General features: G+C 43.5%; 1 protein-coding gene across 1 annotated transcript in view; it reads right to left on the bottom strand.

The window, feature by feature from the left end:
* Positions 1-344: 344 nt before the first annotated feature.
* Positions 345-22,117, bottom strand: part of PARD6G (par-6 family cell polarity regulator gamma) — a 114,019-nt gene continuing 92,246 nt past the window's right edge. Inside the window, exon 3 of the mRNA XM_015412476.1 lies at positions 345-2,336. Within this exon, the coding sequence (XP_015267962.1) occupies positions 1,477-2,336 (860 nt within the window). The 3' untranslated portion in view covers positions 345-1,476. The remainder of the gene's footprint in view (positions 2,337-22,117) is intronic.

The raw sequence follows: 22,117 nt of genomic DNA on the forward strand, positions 1-22,117 counted from the left end.
ATCTGGACCTCTTTCAAAGTACCCAACTACTCTTTATTTGGGCTACTCTGGTTGTTAGAATTTGGTTTTCTGGATGGTGGTGGATTTTTCCACTAAGCAATGGTGTAAATTTCTATATTTTATTCCAAAACATAAGAAGAAAGGGCTTATTAAATCCTTTCCTTGGTAAGAATGTTCAAGTCTTGTGCAATACAAAATAAGTGCGCAAAATATCAAATTATCAAAGAAAGCTAATTCCGTTAGAAAGACTTTAATTATACACAATACTACACAATAAAAAGGAAGAAAAATGACAGCTAAAAATAGAAAAATACACTGTAAAACAATTATATTTTGTTCCTAGATATTTCATGAATATGTTCAACAAGATTCTTTTCTATTCACAACTTGTGGCATTTAATGGAAGAGAGAAACAGAGCTGAAACAAAACTTTAGTTTCTACATGATGCTGAATTGTAGCAACTCCTGGGGGGGAGTTCAATAAACTAGATTAGAAAATCAATCAATATGCACCAAAGACTCTGGGTTGAAGTTAATTCTGAACAATAAGATCAATTTGGACGAATTCCTCATAGTGCCTAAGCAACTACGTTGTTATGTTTTCTTATTCAATCGTTACCAAAACAAGAACATGATGACTAAAACTGGAATACTTGTCTAATAAATATTTTAGCAATAAAAGGAGAATGCACATCTCAAATAATGGTGGTACAGTAACTAAATGCCATCCTTTTTTCCTCCTTCTCACATGTACCATACAGAAAACTGAAGATTGGAATTCAGACAGTATTGCCACTGACCAGCATGTGGTGCTGATCTAAAAGGAAATGATAGCAACAATATCCATCTTCTACTCCACCTCCAGAATTTTAAAAAAATATAATACAAATCATTATTTGGTCAAAGTTTTGTTTTTAAAAAATGTAAATGCAGCATCCCCTCAACACTACTAACAGAGTACAAAGCAGATTCTTTAGGCAGCCCTTTTCTGAATTAGGGGCAATATTGTTGATTTTCTGTGTAAACAAGCTAAAGAACAGTATCTAATGGCAGGGGTAATTTTTCCTCCAAGACTAATGAATGAATGCCCATTCCAAATTATAGTTGTTATCACCACCAAAATATAAACCATGTACTTGTATGTATGCAGGGTACCTCTACACATATCGCAGACATGCAACTCAACTGATAGTATTTCTGTAATCTAGCCAAAGGGTTTTGGTAAGATTTTTGTATAAACATTTCAGCACTTTTCTCACTCCCTCATTTTGGACCTGGAAGTAAAAAAAATCATATTTACACTTTTTCATGAGTTGCAATAGGTCACACTTTTATGTGTACTTGTGAAACCATCCTTTTCTGGACGTAATATGTTTCACAGAAAGGTCTATGAGAATGAAGGTTCCCACAATTCCATGTGTTGATAGGTTTGATCCAGTTGGCACGTCAGACTACAGACATACATGCAAGCGTCCACTAGAGTGTAATCACCGTTCCATCCTCCTCAATGCCGCCTTTGGGAATAACCAAGCTATGGCGAGGATCAGTTTTTAAGGAACTTAGAATTTTGTGAATATTGCCATTGCTTTCACGCCCCAAGCTGTTATTGAATATCAAGTCCCTCTGTAGTCTGTGGCTAAGGCTGCTGCCATTAATTCGGGAAAGGCTGCCAGAAGGAAGACTGTGTGATTTTGGAATGTGCTGTGGTTCCAGACAACCTTCAATTACAATGTCAGCCTCCTCGTCACTCTCCATTTCATCAGGGTGGAAGTTCTGCAGGACATGAGAAGAAGGCAAACTGTGGTGGCTTGCAGTGCTGTCTGTAGATTGGCCAGAGCTCCCAGACATCCGACTGCTTCTGATAATATTGTTCCTTTGGTTTGCTGGCTTGACAGTGATGATAAGATTATGGCTGTTGGCGATCATCATGTCTGTTACCTGGTCAAGAGTTTTTCCTGCCACTTCTATGCCATTCACTTCCAGGACTTCATCGTTGACAGCTAGCAAGCCTGTACTCTCTGCTAAGCCACCTGGAACCATCCGCGAGATAAAAATGCCAGGTACCTTTTCCAGCCCATGAGGAGTTACTCTGACGCTTGTCCCATCACGAATGTAAAATCCTAGTGGCTTTTCACATCCATGTCGATATAATCTTACCCTCCTGTGAGTTTCAGGTAAAATGTCCACATCAATGATAGAAGACACTGGCCGAAAGTCGTGTGGCATGCTGATGTTAACATGGGGGCGTCTGCGAAGATTATCATTCCGAAGGGTCACCAGAGCTTTCTTTTTCCTGGTCAAGGTGTTTGAACCAAAATTACCATAATCTGCTTCATCTGTGGAGAGAGATAAAAATGTTCCATTTAGTTCAATAGACTACAGATTCAGAAGGTATTTCCAATAAGCAACGGAATCTTATCTCCCACTTTTATCAAATGCAGGCATTTGTTTATGCTAAAAACCTTGCTTACCTTTAACACTTCCTACAGTGTGAGTCAGATAAAATAGGCCAGTCAAGGCTCTATTTTGACTGAGCCTCTTAAAAAGCATCTAGGGTACTGGCTGGCAACCGGGTTGGCCTGCAGACCAGCTGGGAAGAGCACTGAACAAGAGGCAGTCAAATTCCTTCTTTCCTCTACCCATTTGCTTCCATTAATCTTGTTGCTTATTAGGATGAATGATCTCGAATAATATGCCGTGATTACACCGAGGGGGTGAGAAGCAGCAGAGTAGAGGAAAAGTGGATGTATGCAGTCCACATATTTCTCCCTTTGAAAGCCAGTTGAAAAACTGTTGGCTTGGCTAAAAGCCACACTGTATCTGCTAGAAGGGCAGAGGAAAGTGATTGATCTTTAGGCAGGATCTTTAGGCAGGATTTGGCCCATGCACTACAAGTTGCGTTCAACTGGTCAATCATGTATGAATTCCCAGACCAGTCAGTCACTGATACATTTAATCAAACCACTGAATTTATGGTAGCAGTCACCAGCATACCCTTCAAACAAGCATACGGATACTACAGGGCATCTAAAGAGAGACCCATATTCTATTTATTCTTTGCTTTTTGTCTTAAAGTTGTGATTTATTCTCTAATGATCTTGATGGTCAACATTATACCTACTTGTAATCTTCTTGTGTAACTCTTAAGAAACATGCAAACTTTATAATAACTGAAAAACTAACAACAGAAACACAAGTATTTCTACCGTATGCATTCAAGGGCTGTCTCATATTTTAAAGGTATGTCTCTAAAGATTTAATATGTGCATAACCAAAAGCATGTTCACAGCCAAATGTACAATATGCAATACACACACCAGGGGACTGGAATTGGTCTTGGCTCTCTGCTGCCTGGTTAAAATTTTGGAAACCATGTAATTACTGCTGTATTATGTGTGATGCAGTCCTTTACTCTGCTGTCTATGTGTCTCCTAGAATGGTGGTGGACAGGAACTGGATGATATTTACATTTTTGGCAGGTATTACAATCTATTGCCCAGCAGAATTATTTCCAAACTTGGAGCTTGTTATGTGGCACAATGGTGGGATTTTGAGTCATCCTGATGTGGTGGCAGGGGAAACCTTTTTCCTTTAATAAATATTTCCACAAAAAAGATAGCCACTGGAGGCAATCGTGGCTTAACAAACCATGAATAGGTATCTTCAAGGAAGCCCATAGCCTGTTTCCTGTGCTAACAGCAGACTGGCAGAGACTGCAGACAGGTGTACAGTATACAAAGTTAGGAAAATAAGATGGAGATGGCTTTCTGTGCCCACTCTATTAACACAAGGAAGGAGATCAAGTAGATATACCTGGACCGCTTGGAGTCCCACCTGTACTAGCCACACTGCCAAATGGTTTGGGTAGCAAACATCGGAAACACGGCTCACACATTGCTGGAAAAGAGTTATCAGGAGAACAAGAAGGTTTATGAGAAAAGAGAAAAAACGTGGGTTGACAAAGAGTTCCCTCTCCCAAAATACTAGAACTCGAGAGCATCCAATGAAGCTGGTGGGCAGTAGATTCAGGATGGACAAAAGGAAATACTTCTTTACACAGTGAGCAATTAAAATGTGGAATTCACCGCCAGAGGAGGTATTGATGGCCACAGGAATAACAGCTTTAAAAGGGGATTAGGTAGATGCATGGAGGGTATCAGTGGCTACTAGCCATGGTGATGACTGAGGGGAACTTCCACAGAGTCACTAAACCTGTGAATCCCAGAGCCAGGAGGCAACATCAGGTGAAGGGATGGCCACTGTATGAGACAGGATGCGGGACTAGATGGACCACTGGTCTAATCCAGCAGAGCTCTTATGTTCTTATGTGGGCTATGCAGGCGCTAGATTTCTTTTATACAGTACTTAAGAGTTGAAAAGAAAAGAAAAACAAGGTTGCACTTATCTGTAACTGTTGTTCATCAAGGGTACACATGAGGATCATGCTTGCACAGGCCTACCACAGCGATCTGTTTTCTAAAGCTCTCTAGAACATTAAGAGCACACAGCCTCTCTCCCCTCATGGGCCAGCTCCTTCCTGCCCAGCTGACACATGATGGATCGGGGCAAGCACTCCTTCCCTCAGTCCCTTCTCACTGCCATTGAAGGGCCTCAAGAGCGTGAGGATCCCACAATGAGGAAAGGAGGGAGGGGATGTGTGCCTGGACAGAAGAACACTCAGTGAACAAAATTTACAGTGCAACCTTGTTTTCATTCTTTGTTGTTTCCGTGCAGTCCCACGTGGGGGAATAGCAAACTGACTTACTGCTAGGAGGTGAGAGTGGTATCTTCAGTAGGGATCGGCACAAACCAGCTCACAAAGTAAAGTTTGTGACAAACTTTGGCTGGTTTATGGTTCATGAGCCCATGTTTGTGGACATTGGAACCACCACAAACTTCCACAAACTTTGATGCAGTTTGTGGTGGTCGTAGCAGTTTGTGAAGAGCAGAAAACAGGTTAAAATGGCTCTGAGCCATTTAAATCCCTACTTTCTGCTCTTCACAAAAAAAGCTGAGCCAACGGAAGCTTCCCGGCGCTCAGCTGTTTGTGGGGAGCAGATTCGGAGAGTGTAAATGGCTCCAAGTCTCAGAAATCTGGGAGTGAAATGCTTTCCCCGGCCAGCAGAAAGGAGAGGGTGAAGTACTTCTCGGGGGCACTTCATCCCCTCCTGTCTGCTGGCCATGGAAACCACTGGGAGTGCTTCACCCCATAAATGGCTCCCCATTTAACCCTCTGGTATTGCTCCCTGCTGCTTCAAAGCAAGAGGGTTAAATGGCCGGGAGCCTTTTAAACTTGCTCCATCTGCTCTTCACCGCTTTGAGGGGGGAGCAGAACTGGAGTGTTTAAATGGCTCCCAGGAACTTGGATCCATGGCAAACTGAGCTGACGGGGGATCAAGACATGGCCGGTTCCATGGAAGGTGGTAGCTGTTTTTCCCATAGCACCGGGTGGGGGACGGAGCCACTCCTGGCTGAGTGGAGGAGGGATGGGAAGTCTTATGCTTTGACTCCAATTTTTTCTTTTGTGGTGGTGGTTCCAAGGCACTACATGTCACTGAAGATTTCTTTGGAACTCACAGTGGACCTGGTTCAGACACAGATCCTGATGGCACTGACCCCAAAGCGGGGGTACGGGCCCGGTGATCTGGCTCCAGCGCTTTAGAAGGGATCTGATCTCCCAAAGGGCGGCTTTCAGCCTAGAAGCCCAGTCCATCCAAGCTTTTTGGGTGAACTGCTTGCAAGCAGAGCAAGCAGAGATGATGTTGGCCTCACCCAGGCACTGGAGGCAGTTTCATGGTTGTCCCACTGAGCCATTTTTAGGCTGGATTTGACATATTTTTAAAACAGAGTCATAGCACTAAAATAAAAGTCCTCCTTCTTATCCCCCTTTTGTAGGAATGGAGCAGGGTGAAGAGATGAAGAGAAGAAGAATGAAGAGAAGGAAAAAATCACTAAAGAAAAACCTGTGATCAGAAGAGAACCATGGTGGCCTGCACAAGAGCAATCCCCAAAATGTGGCAGCCAGGCTGCTGATGGGTCTCTCTATATGAGACCACATCCAGCCTGTGCTGAAGGCATTGCACTGGCTGCCAATAGCTAACCAGATTCATTTCAAGGTGCTGGTTTTGACCTTTAAAGCCCTATATGGTCAGGGGCCTGCCTACTTGAGGGACTGCCTTTCCCCATATGTGCCCCAGAGAGCACTGAGGTCAGGGACACAGAATCGCCTGACTCTCTCTGGCCCGAGGGACGCCAAGTTAGCCATTACTAGAACCAGGGCCTTTTCAGTGGTGGCTCCACACCGGTGGAACGAGCTCCCAAATGACATCAGGGCCCTGCGGGACCTTTAACAGTTCCACAGGTCCTGTAAAACAGAGCTCTTCCACCAGGCTTTTGATTAGGAGCCACCACTGACAAATGAGCCACTGGAACATACTACGGTCTGTATGATACATCGGTGGACACTGCTTTCCACTTATACTGAATGCCGCCATCATTTGCACAGTTCTTATTGGTATCTTTATGATATTGTAGGTTGTTATGTGTATTTTATTGGATTTACTGTTTAATTGTATTTTAATGTTTGTATGTCGCCTTGAGCCAGTTCGCTGGCAAGGTGGGATGATATTATTATTATTATTATTATTCCACAACAGGCTCCGAGTCAAACAAAAGCTGCATAGTGCTTATTATTATTATTATTATTTGATGGTGATAATGATAATAATGATGATGATGATGATGATAATAATAATAAGTGTCTGCACAGAAGCCACAAAGATGAACCCTGGGGCACCCTGAAGGCTAACAGTTTTGTTGTGGCAAATGCTTTTGTACACTAAATAAGTGTATTGTGCATGCACATGCCATGGTAAGCAAGATAAGGAAACCTGCGAACAATGGAGTCAAAAGACCACAAGACTTGTACCAAATGGGAAGGCCTGAGAAAGTTATCAGCAGTGCTCGTCAGTTAGAAATGGTCTCCTTTGCTCACATCACTGCCTATACGGGTTTGAAAAAGGAAAAGGGGAAAAAAATCAGCCAAACACCTCATCAACGGGATGGCCACCTGCACAATCAATAATTAGACGCAGTACACACATAGCATACATGCCTGTACAAAATGAGTGATTGTACCCTCTGTGACAGCTAGAACTGAGATCGCTAACTCCTCCTCCCCCTCAGGCGCTTGTGATCAGGAAGTCTCTCAAGAAGGAGATGAAGCTCGGCAGGGGCTTCCTGCAACTTTCTTTTCTTTCTGCCACAATAAGCTACAAGTGCCAGAACAAGTTATGGCAACTGGCTGGGGTGGGAGGGGTCGGGATGAGGAATTGATGACAAGTTGCAAGGCTGCTTTGATTTATGGCTCAGGTTACACAACCAAGAGGTTAAGATCCATCTGTGTGTGGTCATTATGGCTGCTGGAAGATAGCTTTTCTCTTCCAGAAAGCTGTGGGAAGGAACATAATAACTTTTGCCCTCTTGACCTCAACTGCATTCTTGCCCATCTCTTGAGAAAACTTTTTAAGGTGGCAAAACAGTCATTTTATTTATTTTTTTATTTATATTTATTTATTAAGATTTGTCCCCCAATTTCTCTAAACACAGATCAGACAAATGACACGTATTCCAAATTTCCCTGAAGCCAACAAATTAATATATTACTTTGACTTTTTTTGGTTAATGCCTAAAATTAAAACTCTGGTTTTTCATGCAATGAGGCATTTTTGTATACTTGTTTATACACATTGTTGTTGGGGGGGGGCACACACTAGGTACAGATGTGAATAAGCCTTAAATGTTCACTTTTATGGTAGCTCCTGAATGCCACCCTAATTCCTCGGACTCCCAGTCATTTTTCACCAGAGACAAATGAAACATAAACAAATAGAATATTGAGTATCTGGATTGGGGGGGGGGCATTAATAAATCAGAAACCTTCAAAAACTTCCTCCCACCCACAACCCAATATCAGAAACATCAGTTCCACTGCTTGAACAGCTGCTTTTCATAGGAATGGCCTGCCAGATGAAATACCAAAGTTTAGCCAGATAAGATTATGTAAACAAGCAGAATTCCAGACTGCCAGGCTCCTGTAGGAAGAATTCATTTTGGACTTTCCATTTTCAGTCTGCACACACTCCTAGCGTATTAATTCCTCTGGGAATTGTGGAACATTAGTTGACAGCTCTGCAAACTACATCAAAGACAGAATTACTTCCACTAAAGAGAGCAGCACTTCAGGCAGCTTTGGGAATAAAGCCAGTGACTCATTAAGAGCAATGGGATGCCTCTGAGCCCAATAGATCTCCATTACTGAATTCAAAAGTAAACAGGAAAAACTTTAAAGTGGCAGGTTTTAAGCCTCCCAGGCCTCCCATGCATCACCTAAATACTATTCAGACCATTTCAGAAAAATCATGTGCTTTATCTGTATCACTCCCTTTCCTCACAGGAATTAAAACAAGCATTTTTGTAAAATGATAAAAACTCCGGCAGGCGAACTGAAATGTTTCCTCATTTGTTATAAAGTGATAGAACATTAAGAGACACAGAAAGATGGAAAGGAAGCAGATTAAAAATGAACTTTGACTCTGGCCTCTTCCTTTACCAAGCTCAGATTTAAGAGAGAGCTCAGAATAAGCAAGATAGGAAAACACAAGTTAATATGCAGCCAAACCTATTTGAATTTCAAAATAAACTGCCAGTTTGAAAGAGAAAGTTTTAAATTTGTGGCTTGAAGGGCCAGTATGTTTTCAGCTCATGGTCATACGCACAATATTGCACTTTTGCACTCAAAGAAAAAAAAGTTCAGCAAATCAACTGTCCGTGAACAAAAGACAAACCTGAGTTTCCCACGTGCACTATGCCAAAGAAGTTTAGCAAAGAATGATGAAACTACACAGCAAAAGCTTCTCATTAAGTTGATGCTAGGTTGCGGCTGTCAAACACCATATTCTTGCATCACTTCTGCCTGCTTCACCCTTTAAACTGTGCAGTTTCCACTGCCAATGAACACAATCCCTGATCTCAACTTGACTTATTTAGCCCACTCTCCCAAAGGGAATAGTCCACTCCTTTAATTTCAGCTCTTCCTCACACCCTCCATGTGCCATCTAGTTTAAGCTCTTGTGCAGCTGAACATCTCTGGAGATAAGAGAACAGGCAGATTCTTCTCTGTTATAAATTCATCTTCTAGCATCTGCCATCTTTCAGGCTAGGGAACACCTCACCAATACTCTGATTCATGTTAATTCCATGAATCCCTCAGGGCCATTCCTCTACATTTGACACCTAGTACAGCCTATCTCACTGCTTCCCATTCATCACTCTTCACTTAAGACTCTGGCTTCCATCTGGGGCAATGTTTCAATGGACAGAAGAATGTTTACCTGTGCAGTGTGACTTCCTTACCTCGCCCTCCCACTGCAGCACAAAATCCCCCCCCCTTCTGCTTGTAGGAGCATTTCAGAGGGCATTTTGGGAAAAAGTGGGACAGGAGAGGTGAGAAAGCTTTCTCCAAGTTTTTGTCTCCTCCTTCAGTTATTGGAACTGAAATTACACATACTGATCTGTTTACCCCATTCTCATCACTTTTCCCCAGGCTGTTAAACAATTTAATAATAATAATACACAATTTGAAAATTCTGTTCTCTCTCTACTTCTTCCATGTATTTATTTGACCCTGTCTCTTTCAAAGTCCTGGACTAGTTGCCACCCCTCTGATCATTATCCCTCATTTCCCCCACATTGTAAACCTACCTCTCTCCGATCTCTCTTTCTGTTCTCTTTCACCTTTTTTTGCAGCATTCAAACCTACCACTATCTCAATCACTCTTACCCCCCCCCCACCTTGATATACTGTCACTTCTAAAGGTTATCCAATCTAATTTTTGCCTCCAAACACCTGGACAGCTATTTACTCCAGCTGCCTTAGCTTCCTTTGCTCTTTGCCCTTTGCCCTCTGAACAACACTGAAAATGGCCTCACCAGAATCGTTGAGGACCTCCTCACTAGGGATAGGCACGAACTGCATTTTTGCTGATCAGTTTGTGGTTCATGGCTAAACCACAAACTAAACCATGAACCCATATGAACTGGGAGGCGGGTTCACAAACCAACCAAGTCTGTATTGGTTTGTGAACCATTTAAAGTTTAAATCCTGGCTTCCTGCTCCCAGCAGTTTTTCACTGGGAGCAGATTATGCTCCCTGCAAAAAGCTGTGGGGAGCAGAAAGTAGGGGTAAACCTCTGCTTTCTGCTCTTCACAAACCACCATGAACCACATCAAAATTTGTGGATGTTCATGGTGGTTCTTCAGTTCGCATCGTGAACATTGCTTCACGAACCACAAACGGGCCAAAATTCATGATGAACTTCAGTTCGTCAGCCAGTTCGTGCCCATCCCTACTTGTCATTATCAAATCCAAAATGCCTCTAACTTTACTGGTCTTAAAGGTGCCACTGGACCTGAACTTCGTTCTTTATCCTCCTTGTTCTCTCTGCCACAATTCATCATCTTCCTCTGCTTTCTTTATGCTGTACGTTTCTGTCACTCTGTGCTCAGCCAGTTCTCTTGCAACAGTGGTACTCACCCTGTGGCTCATAGAGAGCCATAATTCTGATTCCCATCAACCAGAAGAGGCATATGACTACTGTATGCCCTACCCACTACCCCAAACATGCACAACAATAATATATCCCTTTCAGTTATTGGAGTACTTCTCAGCACCTAGAGTTATTTTACATCACTAAGATGGGCTAGCATTCAACAGTGGTATGCCCCACTCCATCACCAGCTGCATATGTTGACCCAGCCCTTCCAATCCTACACTGTGCCAGTTTGGTGTAGTGGTTAAGTGTGCGGACTCTAATCAGGGAGAACCGGGTTTGATTCCCCACTCTTCCACTTGCACCTGCTGATGTGACCTTGGGTCAATCACAAGCTCTGGCACAGCTGTTCCTGAAAGAGCAGTTTGTGTCAGAGTTCTTTCAGCCCTGCCCACCTCACAGGGTGTCTGTTGTGGGGAGGGGAAGGGAAAGGAGTTTGTAAGACGTTCTGAGACTCCAAGAGAAGGGCGGGGTATAAATCCAATCTCTTCTTCTTCTTCTTCATCTGCACAACCTACATCTGCACAACCATCATGGGCAAGTTGCTTTAAAACCATTTTATGTTGGGCCCACAGTAATAATGACATTATCCCAAGTTCTTAATAAACTGCTCAATTTCCTGGAGCCCAGGGCAAGTGCCATGGGGAACAGTGCTCGGAAAGGCCACACGTGACTCCTTATGCCACTGAGTATCACTGTCCTAAAACCTCTGCAATTACTCTTCTTGAGGGTCCTCAGAGATCCAGGGAATTATATAAGCATACGGAGCAGAGGTCCATCAGTGGCTATTAGCCACAAGGTATAGATAGGGACTCTGGGGCAAGTGATGCTCTGTCTTCTTGGTGCTTGGGGGGGGGGTCAACAGTGGGAGGGCTTCTAGTGTCTTGGCCCCAATGGTGGACCTCCTGATGGCACCTGGTATTTTTGGCCGCAGTGTGACAGAGTGTTGGACTGGATGGGCCTTTGGCCTGATCCAACATTGGCGTCTCATGTTCTTATGTAGTCCTTTACTGTTCTGTCTTTACACAATGCTCTTGAGTAGCCTCATCCCAGGGCTTTTAGTGATGCCCATTTGCTGATGACACCTAGTTATACTTCTCTATCCCAGAACTTTCCACCTCCAGATGCCTGCAGTATTTCCACACAGTATGTCCTAGGCCTCCTGGGCCTTCTGTTTCTCATGTATTCTCTTTTATCCATTGAGAACACCACCTCCAAGAGGCATAAAAGCCTTGACATTGCCTCTGACTCTTCACATAATCTGTCACCAAATCACATAGGGTGGGGGTCCCGCAGTCCAACAACGGAAGGTGCAGAAGGTTTCCCCATCCTTCCCCTCCCCCCAGGAGCCATGGGTCTGCATGGAGCCTGTAGTGGAGAGAAGGAAGAGGACGAAATTGCTGCTTTCTACACAAGCAGATTTTTAAACATCAGCAAAGGCAGGTATTTCAGATGCTTTCAGTATTTGTCTGATGACCACCAGAGGTCACTGCTTAGCTTGTATAAAGTTTCCAAGGGCAGAAGATAACACACACACACACACACACACACACACATTTCACAACAGGCCTCTGCAGGGGGTTTGTGTGTGTGTTTGTGTGTTTTAATTCTCTTGCCTTACCAAATCTAAGCAAATTCATGTTTGCCTTGTCATGGAATGAGGTGCTAATATTGTGGGAATTTTTTTAAGGGTTTCAAAAGCACAGTTTTTTTTGTGAAAAGAAACACAGATGCCGCTCTGTCTGGATTCAAATATTCAGAAAAGGTACATGGCACAGTTTTCCTGGGACCAGCATGGGACAATGTGGAAAGGAAGCTGCATGCTTGAATGCTTGCCCATTTCATGAACTCCTGATATGTGAAAAGCCAAATGGGCTTCCTCTGACATGTGAGGCTCTCCCACTGCTTGCCATTGGGGGGGGGGGGTTACTGGGAACAGAGAAAAGGGACACCACTAGCTGAATGGATCTGAGGGCTCCAACGATGGTTGCCAACCTCCAACCCCCTTCCCCCCCATCCCAGTGTAGCTTTATGAAGAGAAAAATAAACTAAGAGGGTCACACCTATGATACTATGGGATTCAAGGGAGATGACCCTTTCCATGCCTGGATTTCGCACCATTCTTTGTTTTACAACATGGCGTCAACCCATTAGAAAAGAGCAGGTGGTTTATCAGGAATGCAGGAGTTTGTCATATAAGCAGAAATAGTAATGGATGCGTTTTTTCAGGAATTAACTATTTCCTCTTCCCTGCCAGTTAAACAAAAGGCTTGAAAGCAGCCATCATTATTCCCACTTCTCTGGCAGCAGCTTTGACACATTTGTCACTGTCTCCACAGTGAAAGTACAGCCAAAACAAGCAGGCTGCTGTGGGGGAATCCCACCGTCCTGTCATATTTCCTAATTTTGGTGGACATCTGACTCCTTCCAAAACAACAATAGCTGCAAGTAGTTTGCTACAGTTAAGCAAAAACAAATAATATGAATCCGCTTAGCTTGTGCAGCACAAGACTAAATCTGTGGGTCAATTTCCACTGATTTTTTTGACTTACAATATAAAAACAAACAGCCTGCTATCCAAAAGTGCTGCCACCACTGCCAGTCACAGGGATCGAGACAAGAGGAACACTCCTTACAGATGTGGGAAATCACTGTGAGCTACCTTGGGCAAGATGGATGGAGCAGAATTTGAAAAATTAAACCATACATGTTGGGACTGAAGAAAAGGCAATATATGGATGTATGAAAAGGATGTATGAAAATGGGGGGAACAGGGAATCTGACCACTACACTGAGGACACCTAACTGTCTGAACTTTGGGAGTTTTCCATAGTAATGTTTCGGAGGCTTTGTAGTTTGCAGTTTCTTGATGCAATGATAGCTACACACAGACACACACACACACACATTTCAAAGAGAAGGCAATCGTCATGTGCCTTCAAGCAATTAAAACAGTAATAGCATTTCAGCATCTTTCAGCTTCAATAGGTCTAAGTATAATTTCTCGAGTGTGTCCTCGGTTTCAGCCTACCAGACCTTCACTAGCTGTATAGCACTCATTAGCCAGTTAAGTATGACTGCCAGCATGGCTGTTTTAACCGTTTTTAAATACTGCTACTTAAAAGAACATGTGAATGTACACATTTGTGCTCTACCAGGAAGAAACATTCTTTTTAAGGCAACAGCTCTGAAACATAAGCTGTACCTTAAGATGAAAACTACGGAAGAAAAAAACACCCTTATCTTCAGAGAATGAGGTCAGGTTTGATGTAGTTATGGAAAAAAATCGAATCCTAGGCTTCAGGATGGCACTTGTGCTAGTCACTCAAAGAGGCACTAAACACCACAAGACAGAGGCCTGTGGGGCTCTGGGCCTCCTTCTGGAGTCTCTCGTAGTAGCACGGACTCCTTGAGCTGAGGGGGGAAATAACCAGCCTTTATAACACTAAAACTAGTCCAGGGTGGTGAATCATTTGCCACGCACGATCTCCCTCCACCTCACCCCAGCCCAAACTGAACTGAACGGGTATCACAACAGATCACCATATGAGAAACTCCAGCAACTTTTTCCAATCATGACCTTTGGGAGACACCCAAGAATTGCTGGACAAAGTTTAGTCACTCGACAGAAAAACACTTCTCAGGGGTCAGAACACAGCTGCAGCTTCTCTTTAATCACCTCCACACACTTGCCATCCAGGATATCTAAAGCCTTTCCGAACTGGCAGACTAACCCATCCACCTGTACAGCCAAAGGAAAAACAGCTCTGTTCTCCACACTGGCAGAACAGCTGGGACTTCGTGTTATCATCTGTGTCACGACAGAACAAGAACACAGTTCACACGCTTCTGTGCATTGGATCCCATTCCCAGTTCTTTCATAGCATTACCGCACAGGCTGGTGGGAGTGCCACGCAGAGCGGCCCTGCAGGGCAGAACAAGGAGTGGCGCTGAGTTCCACAGGATAGTCATAGACAGTCATCCAGTGTGAGGGAAACCACTGGTACAACATAGAGTCTTTAAGACAGGGTGTGTAGGACACAGGAAATTAAGAGCACATAAAACCCCCAAGAGACTGCAAAGAGAAATTTGGAGAGACACCAACGCTGTCTATGATTCATGAACATTAAAGTGGAAGCTATAAGAAAAAGAAAATTAGCCCTGCTGTATTGGGTTGGAGCAGAGTTTTATTTTTAATCCATATCTGCCATTAATTTTTTTCCTGCATTAAAACTGAAAAGCCAAGAGATCACTTGTCTGTTTCCTCTCAAGAGTAAATCCCTCCTTTGTGTCAAAACTACCACTTGCAGTTAAGGCTAACAGGGATTTACATTTGACCAAAACAGGTTTTCAGATTTCTAGCCAAATAGGAGCCTAAATTAGCCTTGTGCCAACATAATATTCAACCACAGTTAAGACAGGAGGGTGAATGAACCAGAGGGAGGGGAGGGAATGTGAATTCCTACTGCTGGCTCCTGATCTTTCCCTTGCAGCAGAGAGCCTGGCTTTTTAGTTGTGTTTATCAGGTCTTTCAGGTTTATCCAAGGAGGAAAAAAAATGAAACTAGAATATTTTCCAAAAAAAGCATAAGGAAACATCAGTGCTTCTTTGGGTGAAAACAGTCACACTGGACAGTTTTCCCACAGAGCATTTCTGTGTGTACAATATCTTGTGCTCGAAAGGAAATACTGAAAAGAAAGCTTGCAGGCCTCGTGCACCGGAGTCAACATTTTAGGATCCAAACTTTCTCTTCCACTTGTGCAAGATGGTGCAAGGCAGTTTTGTGTTTTGGTCAACACTGGTTAGCCCAATTAGTTGGGGAAATTGAATAAAACAAATGATCAGAATTCTGGGGAATTGACTTGGGGATATAACTTGTGATTCGTTTACACTTTGTGCGGAATGCATCCAAGATACATTTGCAATGCTGAAATATAACCAAAATATAACCAGAAAATACAGATAAGGTGTTTTTGGGGTATATTTTCAGTTTGGGTAGACTTGAATGCACATCCCTAATGAGAATGGGCCAATAAATTGAAGTCCAGACAAGACTGTGAGGCTGTGGATAAATGACAAAGCTGTTGAGGACTGAGAAAGTTAGCCTATCCTGGAAGAGGTTTTGCACTCCCTCTGAAGGGATAGGTTTGTAGCTTGGGGTTACTGCTGAATCCTAGCCTGCAGCTGGGTGGCCAGATCTCCTGTGTGGCATGTAGTGCCTTTTACCAACTGTGGCTAATATGCTAGCTTCAGTCATTCCTTGAAAAGCATCATCTGGCTACAGTGATCCATGTTCTGATTACATCCAGGTTAGATTAGTGTAATGCACTTATATGGGACTGCCTTTGAAAATGCTCCAGAAACTTCAGCTCATCCAAAATGTAGCAGCCAAGCTATTGTTGTGTGTGTGTGTGTGTGTGTGTGTGTGTGTGTGTATACAGGGATCATATCACCCCAATGTTGAAAGATCTGCAATTGTTTCCAGGCAGAAAGCCCTAAACAGCATGGGTCCAGGGCACTTGACGGACCACCTCCTTCCATACTGTCCAGCCCACCAGTTAGGACCTGCCTCACAATCCCTGCTCTCTGTGCCCCTGCCTTCAGAGGTGAAGCAGGTGGCAACCAGAGGCAGGACTTTTTCAGTAGTGGTCCCCTGACCTGGATGGCCCAGACTAAATTGATCTCATCAAATCTCAGAAGCTAAGCAGGGTCGGCCCTGGCTAGCATTTAGATGGGAGACCTCCAAGGAATACCAGGGTCGTCACATGAAGGCAGGCAATGGCAAAACACCTCTGAACGTTGCTTGCCTTGAATACCCTATTGGGTCACCCTAAGTCAGCCATGACTTGACAGCCCTTTCTGCTACCACCACCTTGCTTTATGGAATGCCCTTCTCCTTGAGGCTCACCTGACACCCAGGTTGCTTTCTTTTAGGTGCCAGGTCAACACATTTCTGTTCACCCAGGCTTTTAATTAAGAGGTTGATCTTTTAACACTAATTTGGTCTGGAAATTGTTTGAAGGTGGCAACGGTCTGTTTTTTATGCTGGGTTGGGCTTTTAATTCTGGATTTCAATTAATACCTTTTAATGTTTGGGTTTTTATTATTATTTTTTGTTTTGTAAGCTGCTTCAAGCAGGTTCCTGGAGAGGCAGCACAACATTTTTCAAAATAATAAATACTATTAATTCTGCTACCTGAAAACCACTGCTGTGGATGGGAAGAAAGATAAGTCTTGGTTTTGAATCTCTCAAAACATTTACAGAAGTGTTTCCAGGTAAAGGACAGAATATAGATCTTTGTAGTTCATTTTATTTTAGCAAAAATATAACCCCCCCACCCCGAAATATTCATCAAGAAGAACAATTAAACATTTTGTGCCTCTGCTGCCCAAGCAGCCTGAGCACCATTTTGATTCTTTTGTCATATCAGAACAAACATACAACCATCCTTACAGACAGCAAGCATTTGGAACTTCTAACACAGCCAGATGAAGCTAAGATAATATAAGAAGAGAGTTACCTCTACTACCTATAATCAAAACTTACTTGACAAAATGAAATCCTTTTCATTCTGGAAACTGGCAATTTTGTAAATTGTCACCTCAAGACTGAAACGCTCCCCTCACAGATTTGACATCGAAGTATGAACAGAGGCAGAAACTGTCACAGGTTAACCATTCAAAAAAACACTGATAAGCTGATCAAGGTTGATACAGTTCAAACATTCCTAGGTAGGAAGAGGAAAGAGACTATTGGGGAAACTAAGAAGTTTAAATACTTTAAAACTGTCATAAAGAGGCTGCAGGCCATTGTTTTAGCAACTCAGAGATTAGGACAAGAAGAACCCAAATTACAGAAGGAAGATTTGGGTTAAAAATTAAAGAGATAGCTTAATGGTGAGAAGAACTGGACAATGGAGATAATGTGGAAGCCCCTCTTTGTGGGTTAGGTTTTGAACATGAAAAAGATGTGTCAGGAAGAATTTTAGAATAAACCAATTCCTTGCACTGCAGACAGATGTACTACAATTATTACTACACTTTTATCTAAGCTAGCATTATTTGTTCTTTGTTTGAAGCTCATTATCTCCTCTAGAAGTTCCCAACTTATTCTCTGTGCTTTAAATATAGCATTTTTCAAATGGAGTCTGGAAACTACTGGGGGTTCATAAGAGTACTCTGTGTGTGTGTGTGTGTGTGTGTGTGTGTGTGTGTGTGTAAACAGTCATCAAATCGCAGCTAACTTATGGTGACCCCATAGGATTTTCAGGGCAAGAGACTTTCAGAGGTTGTTTGCCATCGCCTGCCTCTGCATAGCAAGCCCTAGACTTCTTTGGTGGTCTCCCACCCAAGTATTAACCAGGGCTGCCCTGCTTAGTTTCTGAGATTTGACAAGATTGGGCCAACCTGGGCATCCTGGTGAGAGTATGAGGGTAACAAGGGGTGAATTTCTTACACTCAGCTGGCTAAAATGAAGCCTTTAGAGATGTGAAGGCCTGGAAAAGAAACTGGAAACATTTTTTTGGGGGGGGGAAATGGGGTTTCCCCATTTTTTTCCTGAAGCCTTTTTTGTTCTTTTCCGAAAAATTGAAAAAAAGAAAAGAAAAAAATTGATTATGAAACATTTTATTTTAACATGATGGATAAAATATTTTAAGACAAGGTGTTCAAATATTTTCCAAATCATTTCTAAAAAATATGTATGGTATCAGATTAATCTAATTTCTGTGCACTGAGGACAAGCAAGTCCTAGGTTACAAACTGAACTCTCCAATGCAAGAACAAGATGCATTTCTTCCTTTAGGAGATGCTATTGTCACAAGAAAAGAAAAAGGTTTCAGTTTTGTTTTTGCACGTGGGTGGGTATTCTGGCACTGTGGCTTCACTAGGCCTCAAAGCACTGGGAAAAAAAATACAGAGCAACACAAAGGACCTGAAAGTATATACTTAATTTAAAAAGGTAAGAGTTTTCATTTATCTGGTTCCAGAAAACTGAATCATTTAGCTACATTAGTTTATCTTTATAACCTTTGTGTAAATAATAATTTAATCTATATATCTAATAGCCAAGTTGCCCCCTCCGTGCGGATATCTAAATCCGCACATTGGGGGCACTTGGAGGGCAGGAAGATTTTCCTGCACACTAGGGGCAGTCCCCAGGTGTGCAGAAAAATCTAAAATGTTTTAAAAACTGTACGGGGGATATTTAAATCCCCAAAAAAGTAAGAGCTTTCTCTGCGCACGTGCAGAGAACGCTCTGGGAACTCTGCGGTGGCCTGGCAACTGGAAGTCGCTCAGGCCTCACCACAGGAGCGGGGGGGGAGAGAAATTGACGGCAGCAGAGGAGATCGCCAGAGCCGGGAGAAGGCTTACCTGCGGAGCTGCTTCTGCAGACCAGGAGCCTTTAGGAATACTCCCCCCCCCCGCGAGTATCACGGGTCCCGCTTCTTGTTACTACTAATCTTGTTCGTTACTTCTCCCTACCCACCCACAATAATTGTTTGGATACACTATATTTTTAATATGCTAGTTGTGATAATTTCATGCCAAGTAAAATTGTCCATAGTCATATTTTATGTTCCTAAAGTAACAGAATGACTTTCAATCTGGAAAAGAAAAAAGAAGTGCTAATGTAGCATTTTTTTTCAATTTTTCCAAAAATTTCAGTTTTTTTCAGGAAGAAACTGGCCTTTTTTCCGAGCTTTGAAACTTCCAGAAATTTTACATTTCTAGGATGGGTAGGGACTCATGGATTGCCCCATTTATTTTCTCTTTAATGTTAATGTCTGTTGGCACCTGGGTTTTTCAAAACATCTTAATTTATATACAAATATCTATCCATATTTTACATGCACATCTATTACAGTTTAATGTTTTGTTCTTTTTTTTTGGGGGGGGGGTTGCAAATGGGTCCAAAACATTTGTATCCTATAGCAAGTGTATACAATCTAGCTGCACCTTAACAAAGGGATGATCCAGCCCAAGTACAGCACTTTTAGTTCTCGTTTATTTAAGTGGCCTCATATGTCAAAGGTCTGCACATGGAACCAAGCATGGGAAAAGGAGTAGCCACCCCTGTCCTGTTAGGGATGCCAGCCTCCAGGGGGGACCTGGGGATTCCCTGGAATTAGAACTCATCTCCAGAGATCAGTTCCTCCGGATAAAATGGCTGCTTTGGAGGGTGGACTCTGTGGCATTGTACCCCATTGAGGTCCCTGTCCTTCCCAGGTCCCCCCCCCAACACCCCCAGGAGCTTCCCAACCTGGATCTGGTAACACTAACCCCCATCTCCTGCTGGTGGCCACCTCCTGCCAGCCTCCAGGGGGGACCTGGCAACCCAAGTGCCCTGGACATCTACTCTCATGCAGGAATGTTTTGTGCAAGTTGAGGTTGGGGGAGAGAATGTTATCCACCTGCACTGAAATCAAGCAGGGCTTCCTAGACTGTATCATGTGTCCAGTCTGCATGGTGACCTTTGAACTGACTGTCACAGTGTTTCCACCTGGGCAAGGGAGGTTGTAAAGGTCTGTATACACTTTCTATACACATGACAAACAGCAACCAGGGTACAACATTCAAATCTGATCCAATGTTCTAGGAGAACCACACTGAACGATACTACTAGCCTTGCTTCCAGAGAAGCTGAACAGTATTCCTTCAAACTCATCAGAGGCTGACTCATTTGGGCACTTCTTTCTGACTGCTTTCTTCTTAAGCAATTTGGAAGGTGGCATCAAACCTGTATAACCTGTCTCGTTAAGTTACTAAGAGTTGCTATTGACACGGCAGTCAACAAGTTGCCCAACTAAATTTTTTAAAAAGTAATTTTGAAATAGAAGGGAAATTTTGCTTTTGGAACACTATTTGGTAATGGGTACAATTCAGGCCAAAATGGCTGTCTATGAGGATGAGGGCTAACAAGCAGAAGCTTAATCCCCTTCAAGATGGAGGTGGTCCTGGCAGTGTGCGGGGGGTGGGGGAGATCTGACTCAGAAACTGGGATATCTTTTGTTCTGTTTTATTCCCCCTGAAGGAGCAGGTTTATGACTTTGGGATGCTCCTGGACCCAAGCTTCCTATTGGATAAACTGGCAGTACCAGTGGCTGGGGTACCTTTCATCAGCTTCAGTTGGTGAGGCAGCTGTGGCTCTTCCTGGGGGGAAAATGCCACTGTGGTACATGCCCCTGGTAACATCTCAGATTAGATTACTGCAGTGTGCTCTATGTGGGGCTGCCCTTGAAGACTGCCTGGAAGCTACAGCTGGTGCAGAATGTTATGATCAGAATTCTTCCAAATCCCATTCCAAAACTGCCTCCAGGCATCCATTCACAGTTTCCACAGCCCTCCTGGAATCTGCTGGAAGTGTGAGATAGAGCTGGGGGCCATTATCAGTGGCAACTCAGCCCATAGCTGTTTTTAAAAACAATTGACAGGGTCATACTCCCCCAGTCCATCTCCCAGCATGTCATCCACCAAGAGTTGCCTGGTCTCATTGACATACCGGTGTATGTAGGGGGGAGCATTCTGGGAGTGGGGCAGAACTCCACAAAATAATTACATCACATGGAAGTTATGTCATCATGTCGTGGCAATGCTCTGATTTGAAGGCAAATCTCTATGGTAAAACTGCCCTCAAACCATAGAGTTTTGCCCAAAACCAGAGTGTCACAGTGCGACATCCCCAACACAATGATGTCACTTCTGGGTGATGTCATTGTGTTGGGGATGTTGCCCAGCAATGTAGCTGTTTGGGGGGTGGGGTTTCCCCCACTGGCCAGCTGGCTGGCAGCAGGCAGAAGTCTCCAAAACTGGGGGATTCCCCACCCGGACCCTGGGAATGGCAACCCTACATCCATGAGGGTGACCAAGGCTGTTTCAGTCTCATCGCCAGGCCTAAAACCAGACTGGTATGGATCCAAACGTATTTATATTACATGTATTTATATTATGTTTTGCTTAATGTTTATTTCATTTGTGCGCATGTATGTGTGCGTATATATAGATGTACATATATATAATTTTAACTGCTTTGAAATGTTTTAATGTTTGTGACCTTGGGAACCATGAGTTTGGTAGAAGGGTGGCATAGAAATGTTTGAAATAAATCAATATCCCCTGTTAAGCTTGCTGAGTTGCTGCCAGACAACACACACAGGAAAGGACCTGCCGGACTTCCGGTCGACGGAACAGCGATGGCGGACGCTCTCCTCACAATGGAGGAGGGCGAATTGCACACCAGTGGCCTGGAGGGATGCCACCTCAAGTGACACCCCCGCGGAGCCTTTGTGATAGCCTCCAGGCCAGGGGGCTTTTGAGGGGTAGCCTCTTTGATGGCGTAATGCCAGAGAATTGAGGCTCCCCTCCGCCCCGATGGTCCAGTCGCTGAGTGGCCTTCGGGCATAAGCTGGACTGACTGGGACAAGCGCCGGAGATCGAGCGGAATGGTGTAAAACCGAGCGTGGTCAGATAAACTGGCCAACAATGAACGTGAGTTCTGAATAAAAAAA

The sequence above is a fragment of the Gekko japonicus genome, unplaced genomic scaffold (assembly GCF_001447785.1).
Source record: "Gekko japonicus isolate JY-2015 unplaced genomic scaffold, Gekko_japonicus_V1.1 scaffold54, whole genome shotgun sequence".
In the NCBI taxonomy this organism is placed as follows: domain Eukaryota; kingdom Metazoa; phylum Chordata; class Lepidosauria; order Squamata; family Gekkonidae; genus Gekko; species Gekko japonicus.